The sequence below is a fragment of the Phaethon lepturus genome, unplaced genomic scaffold (genome assembly GCF_000687285.1).
Source record: "Phaethon lepturus isolate BGI_N335 unplaced genomic scaffold, ASM68728v1 scaffold29157, whole genome shotgun sequence".
In the NCBI taxonomy this organism is placed as follows: domain Eukaryota; kingdom Metazoa; phylum Chordata; class Aves; order Phaethontiformes; family Phaethontidae; genus Phaethon; species Phaethon lepturus.
In genome coordinates, this window is record NW_010554601.1 from 7,743 (window position 1) to 24,955 (window position 17,213).

Below are 17,213 nucleotides of genomic sequence, written 5' to 3' on the forward strand. Positions count from 1 at the left end.
AATCTTATCAACAGACTGGAACAAGCAAAATACAGATTAATACCAACACATGTTCCAAATAACAACGCAGTAATGGATTGGTGTTACATGGAATTTTAAATATACTTTTGTTAAGGCTGGCTTTACAGTAAAGATAAGATAAAGTACTTTCCCCTCGATTAGCTTCTAAGATAGTCTAACAGAGGCACAAGACACCTTTGTAATACAAAAAAATTATTCAGAAATTGTTATCTCTCTATTCAAAGCCCAGAGGGGGTCCTACAGTCCTTCACCCCGTGTTGTTCACTGTTACAAGCGAACTATGTTTCTGTTATAAAGCTACCTCTTATTAAAAATATAACTTACCTCAAGCTTAACAATCACAGATTCAGAAAGGCAGGTGCAGTGTAAACACAGCACACAACCAGATGCTGAAGCCACCCAAACAAGGGGCCCCTGGAAAGCAGAAAGCTTTATGTCTTAGTGTCACGATACAGTTTGGGTCTAGTACAGTCGAATCTACACCACCCCAAAGAGGTGCAGCCACTTCCAACATTTGAATCCTAATTACATTCCGCTGCTCAAAAGATGACACTGGTCAGAATGGTCACTTCCAGTTTAACGTATACAGCTATGAAGAGAAGCATTTCGTAGGGGTGGTACTCACTAGTTAGGAATAATGAATGAGAAGCTCAAGAACTCAGGTGATTTTTACTCCTCCCTTCGGCATATCTACAGAGGGAACAGGTCACACGCACGAGGGAGCTGGGCTGAGCGCGCCGCTCAGGTGCTTCTCGGAAGGTCTGCTCTAAGCCCAGCAAGGGCATCATAGCAGTTTAGTCCCCTTTACTCCCATTTTAGCACCTCAGCATCCCTCTCTCTTCTTCAACAGCTTATGCTCACTGGAGTCACTGGTAGCAACACCATTTGCTGTCTGATAGGGCTAAGTTCTCAATGCTGGCTTGACTATGTGCAAACTCGCACTCATTGTAAAACATCCATTAACATACTTGCCAGCATAACTTGCCCAGTATAAACTGTGATATGGAGAAGCAAAATGTTAAACCACAGAAGCATAGGTACTAGAATGCTTTAATTCCAAACAGGATGGGAAACGGCAGGGAAAACTGTCCAAGGGGTCCTACAGTCTGGATAAGATGCTCATCCACCCCAGTGCTACCTCCTTTCCCACTTGCAGCTCTGCAAACAAGGTTCTGCTGCAGATGAAGGTTGTGATCTGAAGGTCCAGAGATGGAGAGAGCTCTGCCTTAAATTTAGGCAAAGAATATGGGAAAGAAGGAGAGGGAAAAGCTCACTGTTTCAGACCACATTTTACACAACCTAGTGCTTAGCATAGTGTAATGCTACTAGCAGCACATAGCTGCTAATGCCATCTGACAATCTTCCTGCGTTATCTCTTGCTGTGGGCAAATCCAACAACATCCTCGCTGTTTCTCTTGGTCAGGCACGTGATTTGAGGCATGAGTTAACAAGTTGATTAGAAGATTCACCGTAGCCCACCTTCAAAATACAGGTCTGATCCCAGTGGATGCTGCGAGGCTGCACACCCCACTGGTGTGCGTGTCCGTCCCCTCTAGGCAGGAGGAGGGACCGAGAGGGAGCGACTCTACTCACCGCTTGGAGCTGGGGTTTGCACTGCCTGGGTAGCGCTTGCACCATTGTGGGTCTCTGGGGTGCTTGTCCTGGCTCCGTCCAGCGCCAGCTGAAGGCTTTGGAGCTGTGATGCATTCAGATGCTCACGCTGCAATCTGGTAACCATGGCGGCATTTTCAGGGCCCAGGTTTGCTATTTGTTCTGGGGACAATGCCTAGGAGGAATAAAAGCCAGAAAAATTGGTTTAGGCTGTCAATTATATAAGGCAGGTAAGGAACCAGAAGTCAGCACTGTCTTGCATTTGGAACGAGGGGAAGTAGCCTTCAACATTGTGTTGCTATAAAAGAGCTCAGCAGAGCTTAAAAAAAAATCCTCTGCATTCATTTACTTCACTGACCACTCATCTATCTTTCACCCTTCTCTTTGCTGCTGGGATCAGACAGCTGGAGAAGCTTTCTATGCCAACACTGTATTGGACACTTCTTCAGTATATTGCTTGGAGTTTAATTTTCCAGCCATTTCTTTTCTGATTTGTTCAAAGACTGATGACATTGTGCATCTTCTCGTGTTTCCATTTATTTCCTTTTACATCTGCTCCCAAGCAACCTCACTTGAACCTGTGTTTGACCTTTGATTATAGTCAGCAGTAGAGCAAAGAGATGGGAAGAAAGGTGCTTTAATCTCATTATTCAATTTTCTCTTTTAGATTGAAAAACTTCCAAGTTTGGTCATAATAAAACTTGTGTTTAAAAATGAAACATGGCAATCATAATCTTACAGTAATTATCTTGTATGACATAGCAATTAACCAGTTAGTAAAGCCTGCATGTATTGGGCATGCTGGATTGCTTTGATTCTAGTTAACATTCTGCAGTCACAAGAATTTTAGCCCTCCTACACAACAAGCCTTCTTTGCCGCAACAATTCTGCATCCAGGTTCTACTTCAGAAAGACTAAATTCCCCTTCCAAGTAGGTCAGACAACAGAGCAAACCCTCCCAGTCTTTCATTGTCTACCAAAAGGCGTACTCTTTTAAACTGGGTAAAGTCATGTAAATGCTTACAGGTCCAGAGATTTTTTAATTAAGCCTCTTCTTAACTCAATTAAAATCCATAATACAATGTAGTTTTTTATAAATCAGCTGTATGATTTATACAGCCATAAAATGAAGTTACACAAAACCTGTGTAAAAATAAAATCTGCTTTGAATCTTTCAAATACAGAGAACTCTTCTGAGAAGGAAGAGTTATTTGTTATTTGTTAAGCACATTTTGTAACATCATTACTATTCTTACTTACATACAAAAATGTATGCTGTCTGAAAGGAATTCTACAAGATGCTACAGAACTTCAGTTTTGCCTGTTTCTCAAAGAAATAGTTTCACTAAGGATATTTCAGGCTTATCTAAACTGTCAGTGGTACTGTGCAGAACAGTCAGTGTTCAAGGAATTTTTCTCTTTTATGGAAGCTGACACAGTTAACTATCTGTTTAGTTCATCTGTCCATAAGTACATTGCTTGCCCGAGGATCTAAAAGAGACCAGCCTAGGCAGAATATTCATCTCGTCACTAAGTCAAATAAAGTCTAGGGCAATGATCTCAAGATCCATGTTCTAATTTCTGGTCCACATTCAGAACTGCTGTAATTAGATGTAATTCCTTTCTGATCTGTATCTGCCTGTACAATCTGTTTTTCAGAGCTAACTCAGGAGAATGTTGCCAGCTTTTAGGATAATAAAAAAGCTCCTTAGATAGCAGAGAAATTTGTAGCTATGATAGCATCCTTACAAATGTTAATAAACAAAGAAGAAAACTCAGATCTGAATATAGTGTTGGAAGAAAGAGAGTCCATTCCCTGCTTTCTAACCCTAGATCTTTGCTTTTTTCCTTGGGATGCATTCTGAAGAACACATAAAGCTTGTCTAGCATATTTTACGGGCATCACAAATACAGATGATATAACTGAAAGTTAATGTTTCAGAATAAAAACAATAGAAATTTGGTTCCTTCTTCAGTAATTGAGCTCTTACTTGGAAAATTTCAGGAGGTATAAGTCTTATTGCTATTGGCTGGAAATACGGCACCAAGTTTTTATCAAAAGCTTTTAATTCATTGTCATTCAAACCACCTAAAAAAAAAATATGAACAAAACTCAGTTAATATTCTTTTTATTAGATTTATTTTTAGGCTAATACAAATTTTAAGCATTTATATAAAATATCTAATAAATGGTTTACTCCAGTGCGTTATGGAGAGAGATAGTGGTTCTTGTTTTGTTTTGTTTCTTTCATTATACTCCATCATTACAAATCATCTGACCTTAACCGCTGGTATGGGATGTACTCTACCTGAGTTACTTTATCTTGGAAAAGAGACAATGATAAAAATCAATAAAATCATAAGCAGTTTTATCAGGGAATGCTTATTCACAGCCTCTTCTGATGCAAGATTAGGCAGCATAAGCATGCAATGGGAGCTACTTCTTCACCCACTAGGTACTAACAGTGACGCGTCATGGCTGCAGGCATCGGGGATGCTAAAATTTATGAGAGTTCAATGTGCAGTTAAACGATCACAGGGGAAAAATCCACGAACAAAACTGTGCGTAACCTCTGGCTCAGGAAGCCTCCGAGGCTGTGAGAGCACTCACTCCACACTAACCCTGCTCCTCTGCTCTTCCCTGGGCAGCCTGTTCTTTCCACTGTCGGAGGCAGGATGCTCGGTCCTGCTCCGACCCAATACTGCCACTCTCATAGCAGCATGGCTCACAGACAGTGAGTGGGTCTGAAATCCTGGTTGGGTTTGCCCTCCTTGATCCACCCTTTCCAGTTTACAGGACCCAAATGACTTCAGAGCTCCCCAAGGCTGGTTTGAGTAGATTTAGAGCACCTTATCAAGAATACCATGGCTTTTCCTTACTGCCAATGAAATTGCTGGATGTCCATCCCTGTGGGCGACTCCTCTATAGAAGAAATGTCTTTTGCCAGTCTAGAAAAATGCACTGCTACGTGAACCTGCCTCTTAATCCTTAATAACAATGCTTCAGAACCATCACCGTCTGGAGTCTGAATTTTGTTACCTGCTATAGTACCAATTTCCTGTAAAACAGAGCCGTTCCAGCTGGTAGCAGTACCAAACACAGATTCTGTCATCTTCTTAAACTGCCTCAGAACAGGGGTGCTACAAGACAGCAGGCCGATTCTTGCAACAGCAGCACTGCAAAAGGCAACACGGTTAACGTTACATGCTGCAATTACATGCAATACTAAATATGCCTGGAATATACTTAGTCTGCTGTAAGAAGACTGTAAACTCATTTTCTATTCAAAATACAGGTACACAAATTGCCTAGAAATGCTTAAAGCTTTGAGCAAAAACCTGGGTTTCTCAATGCAATACTTAAATGGTGGGATATAAATGACAGAGGAAACCTAAAATAGAATATATTTTAAACAAGCGCTGTCCTGTGTATGCCTTCCATAACAGTTATTGCCTTTCTAAAAGCATTTAAAATGTAAAAAAGTGTCCTTTAGGCTCTGGAAATCTTGAAGGAAAACAAATTGCACAATAAATTTTATCAATAGAGATGTTAATAAATATTTCATTAAGTATTAAATGCAGTACCTGAATTCAGCGGTCCTTATGGACGTGATTTCTGTGGTGTTCAAAGCACAGAGAATAGTTCCTAATCCAACTAAATCAAAGCTTTTTAGTGTACTGATCATCTGGCCAGAGTCTTCTAGAAAACCTTGCAAAATAGATCTTGCCTACAAAAGCGGTAAGATATTATGCATGAACAGACTAAATATAATTGAAGGTTTTGTTACTAAAAGCTCAAAATCTTAACAGAAGTGACGGACGATATACAATCCTGAGCCTCCCCAATGTAATTAACTGGAGTTTTGCTATGGCCTTCAGGAGGAGCACTGTCCCCACCTATATGTGACACTTAAACAGGGCACTGTTGCCCAACCACTTCCCAAGTGCGAGTGATTGGAAAGCACTCTGTACCTCTTCTGCAGGGTCACAATACTTCACCAGAAGAAACGGGCGTTGAATCGCCTAGCAGAACCGCCCGATTCATTTAAATTGCTAGAAGAAAATAAATTACTCAGGGGGATGAATATGAAATTTTTCATTTTTCTAATACCCAGACTGTCTTGTCTTATTTAAGTGCCATATATAGGTGGTGACCTGTGTTTAGGATTGATTTTCAGATATGAACAGGATATTGGTGCCAAAATACCTTTGCAAGCCTAAGTCATTTAGGATGGTGCTCAGCCTAAACTAACCATTTTAAAAACTGTGTGTCTAGCTTAAGCCTGCTACCAAGACATCCTCCAAAGTCAGTGAGAGAAAAAAAGCATCTTCCAAGATTTCCTAATCTAGCCACAATGCTGAGCCTCAAATGACTAGCTTAAACTGGCTGCCTAACTTTTAGACAACTGAAGTTAGGCAGGATGAATCTCTTAACTATTCTTACTGACAGCAGGAAACCTCAAAAGTCAACTAGTATTGTATAAAAGCCTCACAAGTGCTTCCTTCTGATGGTGCTCTTCAGAACAAGAATCTATTGAACAGATTTGCGGTATTCTGGCAAAGCTGTCTGCCACCACGCCAGCATCTGTGCAACCAAGGAGCACTTATGGTATGGGTCACGGAGTCAGAAATATGCTGCCAATTATGTACACAAATAAAAGCTTTTAACTCTTATTATGAAAGTTTCATTGACATAACTGGAAGTTATTCAAGGAAAGGAAGATGAGAGGAGCATATTTGCTAATAACTTGGGCTTCTAGGGCAATGGATGCTGGGGTTGGGGGGCACACTACCTCTTCAATGAGTGCTCTTAGTAAGGGCGGGGGGCACACTACCTCTTCAGTGAGTGCTCTTAGTAAGGGCTAGTATCTCCTAGCAGTAGTGTCTATTCTGGGGTCAGTGCGAGAGGAGCTGCTGACCTCTTTCTACTACTTTGTGGGCAAGTGCTAAAGAATACACTCGTCACCGCCACAATTAACAGTGATCGATGTCCTCTTGGCCATCTCACCAGGGAAGCCAGCAGCCAGGCAGACACGGGTCCTGACCTACCTGCCCACTGTCACTGGGCTCACAGCTGCAGAAGAGCAGCAGGGAGTAGTGTGGATTGCTGTATCTGTTTCCTAGGTGATTCTAGGACTTGGTGTGAATCCAGAGCCTTTCACCAGGAGTACATTCGATAACATACTTACCTGGGTAGGTGTCCATTCTGTTCGCTGACTAAGTACAGAAATGGTGTCGATAGAATGCAAATCCAGCTCTTCGATTTCGTGTTCGGTGAGTGCCAGAGCAATGCGGCCCAGGGAAACAATATGATAACTCTTCCAGTCTGGCAGCGATCCCCAAGCCTTTAGAAAAGCTTCATTAATGTCTGTTAGATCATCATGAATCTTCCTCTATATACACTGTTCTCACACCCCTTGGTTTTAAAAGTCCCGATACCCAAAGCATGCCTTTTCGCACACAAAAGGCAGAGCTTACGCATAGGGAAGGTTTTCAAGGTTCTACGCTAATGATGGTTAGTTTATCTAAAAATGCTGCAATTTGTATACCTTGAGCTTGTTGCCAAGTCAGCGCAGGGACTGCTGGAAGTGTTGCTGTAGGAGCAAGTACCGCTAAAAACAATAAAAATGCAAGTCTGTGCTGAGATCCACGCTGTTACACCGCTACTGCAAAAGCAGCGCCTGGACTACCCAGGCTTCTACACCAGCTGCAATTACTCTGGTGGAGTGGCTTTAAATTGCTTTTGTGACCAGTCATTCTGGCTCAGTCATTGACAAAGAAAGCAGAAATCAAAGTAGAGAATCCAGTAATACAGACAAATAGTCAATTCCTAAAGTTATGATTTCTAGTTTGTGTGTATAGAACATTAAAAAAAAAATTTAAATGTGTTTGTACAGATACAGTTAATTCTGTAAAGCTCTGTAAAAACACAGAAATAATCAAGGGCTTTTCTGAACAAGTACCCATGTATTTAAACTGGCAAGTTCCACTGCTTTTAACTTTATCTGTGATACAGTTACAGTGATACAAAAGCTGTCACAGATCAGTGCTAAGAGAATTTTCATTTCCGGAAAAGGTTTGCCTGAATAAGGAATAATGAAGGTCCATCAAGAGCTGAATTTTCAGAGGCTACAATTACATGTAGTTGAAAATAATAGAAGACGGTAGTCAGCGGTCAGTATCTCCCAGGATGCGGCCAATTGTCTTTACAGAAAAAAGACATTGGGTTTTGGCTGGAGGAAAAAACTTGGACAAGACAGGCATACATCAGAAAAAAATCCCTTTAAAGGTCTCAGCAACTTTGCTTTATGTCAGTCAATACATAGTCATGTCATATACGTGTCATAGTATACATGTCATAGTCATAGTCAGTCAATACAAAACAATAGACAGTTTTCTAGTATGTGGTTGTGCTACTAACTCCACATAGAAAAATGAAACTAAAAGCCCAGTCCTGGGCTAAGTTGATCGTTCACGCTGCCTGATTCATGGAAATACTTACTCAATTTTCAGGATAGCTACAATTTAACTTTTGTCCAAAAATTAGAAAGGTCAAAGCTAGTAAGGACTTGCTGGAGGAATATCTCTGCAGTTGCCTACTAAATAGTGTTTGCAGCTTCAGATATGTATGAAGCTCTACAACCTGCATAAAATAAAGAGAAAGGGACGGATCTCTGGAATAACACACTCCTTACACAGAGTTGAAGACTATCTGCTGTTCATACCAACGTGTATATCCAATACAGAGCAGCCTCAGTACTGCCAAGGTGCTTTTCTCAGCTATGACCCGCAGGTTAAGGGTTTGTTTAAGGGATGGTTTGCTGGTCCTGCACCTCCTGACTGAGTTTCCAATGGATCTTTTATGTTGGTTTTACGAGGTCATAAAGAAACAGAAAAAGGGTCTAAGCCTGGGAAATTTCAATCTTTTCCAAAGAAAATAGACGGTAAAAAGCATTAGCCCAATTATAAAGCTCTTAATTCTCTAGTTTGAGAGATATATGAAACACATGCAGTTAAAAATGTTGTGTGTCTATTTCCTGATCTAGGTCATAAACTACAGAATTTGAGATACTTCATAAATACTATTATCTGACAGTGCTGGATGAAATCTCAGTCATAAGGATATAAATAACACAACACGTGAAACCGAAACATTCCTTTGTCCTCATTCACCTACAGACTACAGAACCATACGTCTGTTACTGTCGCAGAGCTTGGAGACCTTCCACTTACAAGTGAGCTAAGCTTCTTTCATTAAGACACAATCTGATAACTAGACTTTTTGAATTAGTTTGGGACCATGAGTAGTATGCAGTTTCTTTTAGGGGAAATCAATCAATTTAGGAGAAATTAAAGCTGGCTTAATCAAAACTTTAATCAAAGATGCCCTTTAGTTAAGAACATGACAGCATCTTATGCACATAATTTCAAAGAGCTTTGCCTGTACGGTCCGATTTCTCATGCTTCATGTTCAGTGTAACGCCACGTTGCATTTTGCAAATTAATATATAGGAAGTCTGTCTTTGTCTAGCAGCAATCTGTCTTACAAACACACAGACAGAACATACTTCCGTTCAGCGCACTACAGATCTGTGTATCTGAATTGAATATAGCTGGGATATCAGTGTATTAACCTTGTTGGCAATTTCACTACAACGGATATCACTCTGTAAGTACACCATTATGTTGTAGTGCTGTAAAATATTTTAATTCCCACTATCTCAAATGAGCACTGGTTTTATTTTCTTCTAGGATTATACTTTTTTTTCCCCTTTTCTTTCCCGTATGTCTCCATGCTGACAGAGGGAAGCTGTCTTGGGAAGAATGCATTTGATGCAGTGGGCTGTTGTCCTACTGCAACAAGGCAGCAGAGACAGAATTGCAGAGTCACCATCTGCTTTCAGAAATGTGGTTAGTGCCACTTCTCTTCAAGCACCTACAGTTTGGGAGTTTTAAAAGCTGAGCTTCACTGCTAAAACCTGCACTGTTGGCCTTATCTACCCAAAAGTCACAGCCAGCTCCACTACTTCGGCTGCAGCTGCTGGTTTAAGGAGATGTCGCCCAGTCCCACCTCATCCCCTGCTCCTGCTTTTCTCCAGAGGTCACAGCCCTCAGGTCTCCAAGCATCTTCATTTGTCCTGCTTGCAGCCAACTGCACTTGTAGATGCTTCCTAACCTCATTCTGTCAGAATGATCTGATGGAGCCTAAAAAGGACCTTTAAAATGTTGGATCATTTTGACAGAACAGGATTACAGAGCAGCTAGACATGCAGAGATGGCAGCAGAGCAGATAACCTCCAGCAGATGCTGGTGACAGGAAGCTGAAGATAGTCTGGGGATGGTAACCTCTTCACCTCTGGGCTGGGTTTTCTGCAACCAAAACGACTTGTCTTACGGCACCCTAAGGCTTTTCCTTGCTGAAACAAAGGCATGTTTGGGACACCAGCTGTTCCCTGGCAGCGCAGGCAACCAGAAAGCAGCAAGAGGAGGTCGCTCCCAGGGAGGAGCGCAACACCACCAGGGATGGAGCGAGGTCTGACTGCTCTCCCACCCACAGCTGGCCAAGGCAGCGCTGCTTGTTGACGCTCTGCCCCAGACCCTGCGTGCTGAACAGCACCCAGCACAGCACCCTGGCACAGATCCTGCGCTGCAGTGCCAGACGGGGAGAAGTTTTAGTCCAGGTCTCCGGCACTGCTGCTGCAGCACGGGCATCATGTACGGGCTGAGCCCAGGGCAGAGACCTCTCTGAGGACCTGCACTGCTGAAAAGAGGTGCGAGTGGTGCTGCAGGAGCGGTGACAAGAGCTGAGACCACAGCCCTGTTCCTCTCCATGAACCTGCAGCCTGGCAGAGGTCTCGTCTCTGCTGTGTTTCCGTAACTTGCACTCACCAGTAACATCCTAGCACATACAGACTGAATTTATGGGGGGTTTTTTCCTCTCTAAGATTTCTCACTCAGGGGTTTGTCCCTGCCTGTGACAAGAAGGTGGGAGAATGAGCTTTATTCCGCTAATAACAGTCTCTTTCATTCAGCCTGGTTTTACACCACTGTAAACTATATTTAACATTGATGTAGACAATTTAATACTCTCAGCTTAATTCTCAGCAGGCCAATCAACAGCCTACAGTAGTGCTTGCTGATTTTTCATTTATGAAAGAAAAGTGAGAAGCAAGCAACTGAAAAGCAATTCAAAAGCAAAAGCACAAAGTTTTTCATCTGCCAACAGCTCGGAACTACTTGCCTGTTGACTCTAAAGCAAGGGTAATAGTCTTCCATCACCATCTCACATTATTTTTCCAATAAACAATAGATATTCCTGCAGCAGTAGTGACATTGCCATAGCACAGTTATTTTAGAACTGCATAGTTCAATAAAAGCAAATCAAATTATGGATTTAATTTTCCTTCACAGACAGCATAGTTACCTGTTTGGCTTTTTCCTTCAAGGCAATAAGCTGGGAGTTGTTGAAACCTGAGACAGTCCCAAGAAGTTCCACATTTTTGTCAAAAGTCCCTATGTCCATGCATTTCAGTTCCTGAACTGACCAAAAGACATTTGCTTCTGCTAATTTAATAATTTCACCTGAAGAAGGAGCTCTTGTTCCCATGCAATCTGGAAAAAAAGTCAAATAGCAAGAGTTTTTTCTAAGGAGACTGAAAAAAGAGACATCAAAGCAATATAGAGATTTAAGAGGGTGACCAACTATGAATTAAATGTAGCTGATGTGATATTGATAAATTAATTATCTTGCAATGAAATAATTTCTTCCAATATTTACATGGTTAACATCCTGGATATAAAACTAGAATTCGCCCAACTTGCAAGAAACGTTGTATTCTTCGTCCTCCAAAGGCAGTGCACGCTAGAAAGAAAATAGGAGCAGACATATATTTCAGAACAGTTACAATATAGGATGCCATAATAAAATTAAAATCTGGATGCGTGCAATAAGAGTAACCAATATCTTGGTGTGTTTCAAGTCCAATTCCCTAAAGGCATCAAAACCCAGGCAAGGGCTTATTCTGAGGTAAAACCACCATTCGCTGCGAGCCTTGCTTGAGTAAGAAAGAAATGCAAATCTTTGGGATGACCTCGGTGGAAGTCTCCATATAGCTACGCCTTTGTTCACCAAAAAACGTTGCAGCTGAATAAACTTCTCCACGTTTAAACAGCACATACATGAATCCAGCTCAACAGGAAAGTAACAGGCATGAGAGGTCCTTTTACTCTGAAATACCCTGACAAAGATGTATGTCTTGTAAGACTTGCCTGACATTTAAACAAGGTGAAGACAGAAGCTGGATGTGTCAGAGAAGCATAGTGCTTGTTCTTTATGTCAAGCATGTCGTTAAAATGTCAGGATCTAGGTGAGGGCTGTTCACTTACAACAGAGCTGTTTGGACAGACAAAGCCCATTTAAAAATCTTATTTACGGTCAGGTTCTGGCCCTATGCATGATCAAACGAGACAGTTTCCATCGTGTGTTTTAACAAATCCTGGTCTTTGTTAGCATAATCCACCTCCAATACTGATGGAAAGCAGAAATTAGAATCCTAATGTGGTTGCTCACTGCTCTCTCTCCTGTCACGAGTTTAGGAAAACCTTATTAAATAATTATCTAAACCATAAATAATCCCTACATGTCTTCAGATATGGTCATTACCAGGAAAAAAGCAAGAATTTCACAGATGCTGTGCCGGAGCTGAACTCCCCCAGATAAAGAAATTAAAGTGAGGATGTACAAAGTAGATTTGTACTTTGAAAGCAGGCAGAGGAGGGATTTATTTGCATCAAAGGAAGCTGCAGTAGTGGGTAGAACACAGAAAAGATTGAATCTGTTGAGCAAACGAAAATGTTGTTCAGCTTCCACTGTACCAGCTGATGTTCTGCTCTCCCTTTACCCCACCCTCTTGTGAAGCTGCATTGTTTCACTTTCCCTTGCTGCAAAAGGTCAGCTTTTATCATGCAAATACTACCCATCCAGACACAATGCAGCTCCCTTCCCCAAGTCATGAAAACCTAATATTTTGTGTTCTTGGAAAAAACATTGATTTTATTATTTGTAACACACCAGATACATTGGTGTGATTACAGAGGGAAAAACTAATTAGACTCCTGGCTTTGCTTCCTGAATCTGATGCTACTTCACTCTCCTTTTGCTATATAATCACATTTAGTTTGATGAAGAACATATTATATATATAATATATAGTATAACATCTCAGTGCTTGAGGTAAGCAACTTGATTTCTTTTGCCAGCACTGCCACTGCGTTCTGGTAGCATCTTGGACACATGATTCCTCTTATGTTCCATCTTGCCTTAAGCACAACCTTTGTTTTTATCTTGATGTAGACATAGATGTAAGAACTCCATCCCTGGTAATTGTTACTGTTACTAACATTAGCTCACAACTGGGCTGTGGGAAATGTAAAATGGCAGGTTGGTAGCATGAAGAGTATCAGTGTTACTCTAGAGCCGTTTTCATAATATCCAATTTTCTAGTGATTTACAAATAAGCCATAAGACTTCATTCCTTACTGCAACCACATATTGATAAGATTATGTTTGGTAACTTCAATGCCACACTTGGACTGCGGAAGTATTTCTTAGACTAGCACAAACAATCCTTCAATTTTTCACCTCCCAGACTCCCCTCGAGCTGAGCTCACGCACCCAAGTGAAGAATGAAAAGCCTTTACAACTCTGGAGCTAAGTTATCCTTTAAGAAAGATCATTAGCTTCACTGGTAGGTTTATATTGGTCTTGCAATGCAGATGAGACAGTTCTGCAACTGCACTGGACATGAGTTAATCTGATAGGGACGTCTTTGGGATTCATATTGTTGAGATCCGGAGGCCTAAAAAAGCATACGTAAGGACACAAGCATACTGAAATACCTGATGCTGAACCTTTAGTCCTGCGGCCAATGTCTAAAGAAATGTAATTTATGATCTGATGGTTTACTTGTTCAAGGAAGAGTGAATTTCATGCATACAGATGGACTAATACTTTGCTATTCCACCAGTTTGATTCTGCTTCTTTAGAGCATGATAATTGTGTAATGACTCCTCTGATCAACAGAGGTCATGTTTTTTTTCAGGCTAGGTAAAAATGCAACTCTGTAGAACACCCTCTGTCTCTCTCTGTATATGAATACAGCATTATCAGGAGCAAATTCATTCACAGAGACACACAGTCATCATTCAGAGTTGCTGTTATACAAGCAGATGGATTTCCATGGTGCCTCAGGGCTTGCTGAGAACTTGGACCTATGTTCTGTTAGGCAGAGGACCAATGGGGAGATTTTCAAAGACGTAAGGGCAGACAGTACCAAACTCCTTGAAATTGTTGGGGTCTAAATTCCCATTAGCGCTTTCAAAAGCCTCCCCCACAGCAGGGTTGCTTTCCATGGCACAGGATGGCATAGCGTAAAAGTTCTGCCTGGGTGAATTTCAAGTAAGAGCAAGGATACAGTTATTATAATAATATAATGTAATATAGTCAAGGTATGTACCTTATACAAAGAAAATTATCCATCTGTCATCAGAGATTCTAATAGATCAGTTTGGTTGCTAATTAAAGTACCTTTTAGATTATAGCAAACTTTGTCTTTTTGGACAGACAAAACACAGTGCCACCAATGTCAGACTTAAGAACAGCTGAGTCAACATACACTCATGCCTGGCAAACAATTAACTATGTGCAATCTTTTGGCACAACAGTAACTTGTCACCTTCAGAGCTTTTTAATTCAAGGATTTTCACTTAAGATTACAAAGGAAAGTAAAAATAAACAAAAAAGTAAAAATAAACAAAGCTCTCTAACTCAATTCATTTTTTTCCCCCTTTGTGCACTCAGGAACAAACGTTCCAGGAGATGCCTAACAATACAATTCTGTAATGAAATTAAGTATTTCAGCAATCGGTCAATGCATGAGACAACTATGGGCAACAGAATGAAGACTCCCACTGATTTGCTAGAAGGCTCAAACTCTTTAGGTTACTCAAGACTTTACTTTCTATTGTCAGGCTTCTCAGAAGGCATTTGATGACAAGGTGAAACAAAAAGTGTGTTTTAACTGCACCATCACAGCCCAAAATGGCACCATTGTAAATCTGGCACTTTGCACAGATACCAGGTGAAATACTGACCAGTGCTGCTGAGAGATGATTTGACGCTGGCAGTGGCATTGGAGACAGATTCAAATACAGTAGATAGAAGCTCTTCAGCTGAAGAAATTGGTCCAATTGTCTTTGCTATTTGTAAAATGACATCAGGGAACTTCAAAGAGAAAGAAAGAATAAATAAGACTTCTTTCTCCCTTTTAAAACAAATCAATTTGCAGAGAAAGACTTGTGCAGACCTCAGCAAAGTAGGGGTTAGTAACAGCTCAGCCTCCTTCCTATTTCTGCAGATGTTTCAGGAAAAGGAGAGTAAATTGGCCGCTGCTGAAAGGTCAACAGCGTAAGTTTCAGGTGGTAAAAAATTAGAAACAAAGCAAATTGAGTGATTCTCCCTCTTGTATGCCCTCTCAGCTTCTGGCAACACCTGAGCACTGCCTGACTGGAGTCTATGTCCAGACCCTCCTGTAGCAAGGAGTTCCACCATTTTAGCATATGCGGTACAGAAAGTACTTCATTTTGTTTGTCTTAAATTTGCCAGATAAGTATAAGAATTGAGGATAGGGACCCAATTAAACTATGAGAAATAATTTTAACCTGTTCACCCTTTTTAGGCTTTTTTGACCTCTCTCCTCCACCCTGCTAGACACCTTCCTTGCCGTTGAAGAGTCCTATTCTATTTGGTCAGTTACAAGCATTATCTTCTGAGGAAAAGTTGCTGACTCTGCTCACATATTTCTGCTGAAGAATGGATTCCTCATTCCAGTATAGTTTACTCCTAAACATAAAAATTACAAGAACTAAAGAGAGCAAAGAAACTACAAAGTGCAATGCTGAAGCTGTCAGTTATTGTTATATGTGCTACGCTGGCCCTAGGGCAAAGGGTCACATGAGTAAATGCTAATTTGATCAGTATGTTCCCATTATTAACAGGATAAGAAACACCAATTTTATGGTTGGAAGGCAGGGGAATGGATGAAACAACATTGCAAGGTGTAAAGTACTAAAAATGTCTGCATCACAATAAACGCATGATTTTTTTTCTACATGACAATGTACAATTATACTGTATACGTGCAAATAATTGTTTATACTACCATCACTTTCAATAAGAAATCTCAGAAATTTCAATGGGAGTCAAGAATGTGTGAAACATTAACACATGGTTCCATGCCAAGAGATTTATTTACCTAGTTTAGCATTCAGGTTACATAATTTAGACTGCACTGGCATTCACAAATCCAAATTCTAACATTGTCTTTTACAAAATTAAAAATTATAATAAAAACATACCTTTTCAGCAAGGACTTTTAATTCCCCTTTTGACAGCAGAGCTATAAATGGTCCAACATCTAATGTTGTTTCCGCTGTCCAGTTATTTGGGGAGCTAAAGAAATATTTTGGAAACTTTTATTAATGAAGAATGTTGGCAATCAAAATTATACTAAAACTTCAGAGTTTGTCTTACACTGGAGAAGGAAACACAGATACTCCTACGCCAGTGTGATGATTCATGCTTATTAACATCAGATTGCATCTTCTTATCTCTCTGTGATATATAGGGCATTAATGGAGTTCTCAATATATTCAGAGAAAACCTGCAGATATTGTGCTAATGGATCTCTCTCTCTCCCCCTCAATAGTCATAGCATTCTTAGCATTACAGTGTTCAAGCAAGGAGAAATAATTATTTTTTTAACAGAAAATTCACAATTTTCTCTCAGGTTCATATTGCAACAGTAGTCTGCAAAATGGTATCAAGAGAGAAGTAGAAACCTCATAACCAAAACTGAAACCATCCTAAGGACCAGTGTGGCTAATACTTCAAGCAAGAAATGATTGCCAGTACTTGCTTATAAACTAAAAAACCCAAACCCCTCTATTCCAATATTTAACCGTTTGCAGGTGTACACGGGCTGTTTTTCATTGGTGTTGGGCAACTGTTGCTTTCCCCGATGTCAGCAGGAGCTGTGGGTGCTCAATATTTCTGAAAAACAGGTCCATCCACACTCAGAAGCAGTTTCCCCCTCATTCTGAAAAGACTGAGTTCACTAAACAACTCAGTGTGGCACCAGTCTGCTGCTAATGCCGTCTTTTTAAAACTAAGGGACAGAAACACAAAACATAGGTGATGGCACAGAAAACTTAAATCCACTCCTTATTAGCTTCATATTTTAACTGTCAGTGCTATTTCATTCGTCTGTAACGTCAAGAGCTATGGAAGGCAGATCTAACACCTTGGAGAGTCACATCCAATGACACCTATATAATTTCTGTATGAGAGATCAATTCTATGAGAGGCACCGTATCCCTTGAAATAACATGCTAAATTGTTTGTAGGAATTTCAGGTCTTAAAAATTAAGTTCAGGTTCAGTTTTGAGTGGTGATGGGTGTTTCAAAATATATGTAGCTTAATTCTATGCATGTTTGTCCTGTTTGATACAAATCTGGCAAACGT

At 40.5% G+C, this 17,213-nt stretch overlaps 1 protein-coding gene across 1 annotated transcript in view; it reads right to left on the minus strand.

Moving 5' to 3' along the window:
* Positions 1-367: 367 nt before the first annotated feature.
* Positions 368-17,213, minus strand: part of OTOA (otoancorin) — a 37,294-nt gene continuing 20,448 nt past the window's right edge. Inside the window, exons 20-28 of the mRNA XM_010291913.1 lie at positions 16,048-16,141; positions 14,785-14,914; positions 11,057-11,244; positions 6,822-6,977; positions 5,218-5,360; positions 4,673-4,809; positions 3,624-3,721; positions 1,615-1,807; positions 368-435 (exon numbers count right to left, since the gene is read on the minus strand). Of these exons, the coding sequence (XP_010290215.1) occupies positions 368-435; positions 1,615-1,807; positions 3,624-3,721; positions 4,673-4,809; positions 5,218-5,360; positions 6,822-6,977; positions 11,057-11,244; positions 14,785-14,914; positions 16,048-16,141 (1,207 nt within the window). The remainder of the gene's footprint in view (positions 436-1,614; positions 1,808-3,623; positions 3,722-4,672; positions 4,810-5,217; positions 5,361-6,821; positions 6,978-11,056; positions 11,245-14,784; positions 14,915-16,047; positions 16,142-17,213) is intronic.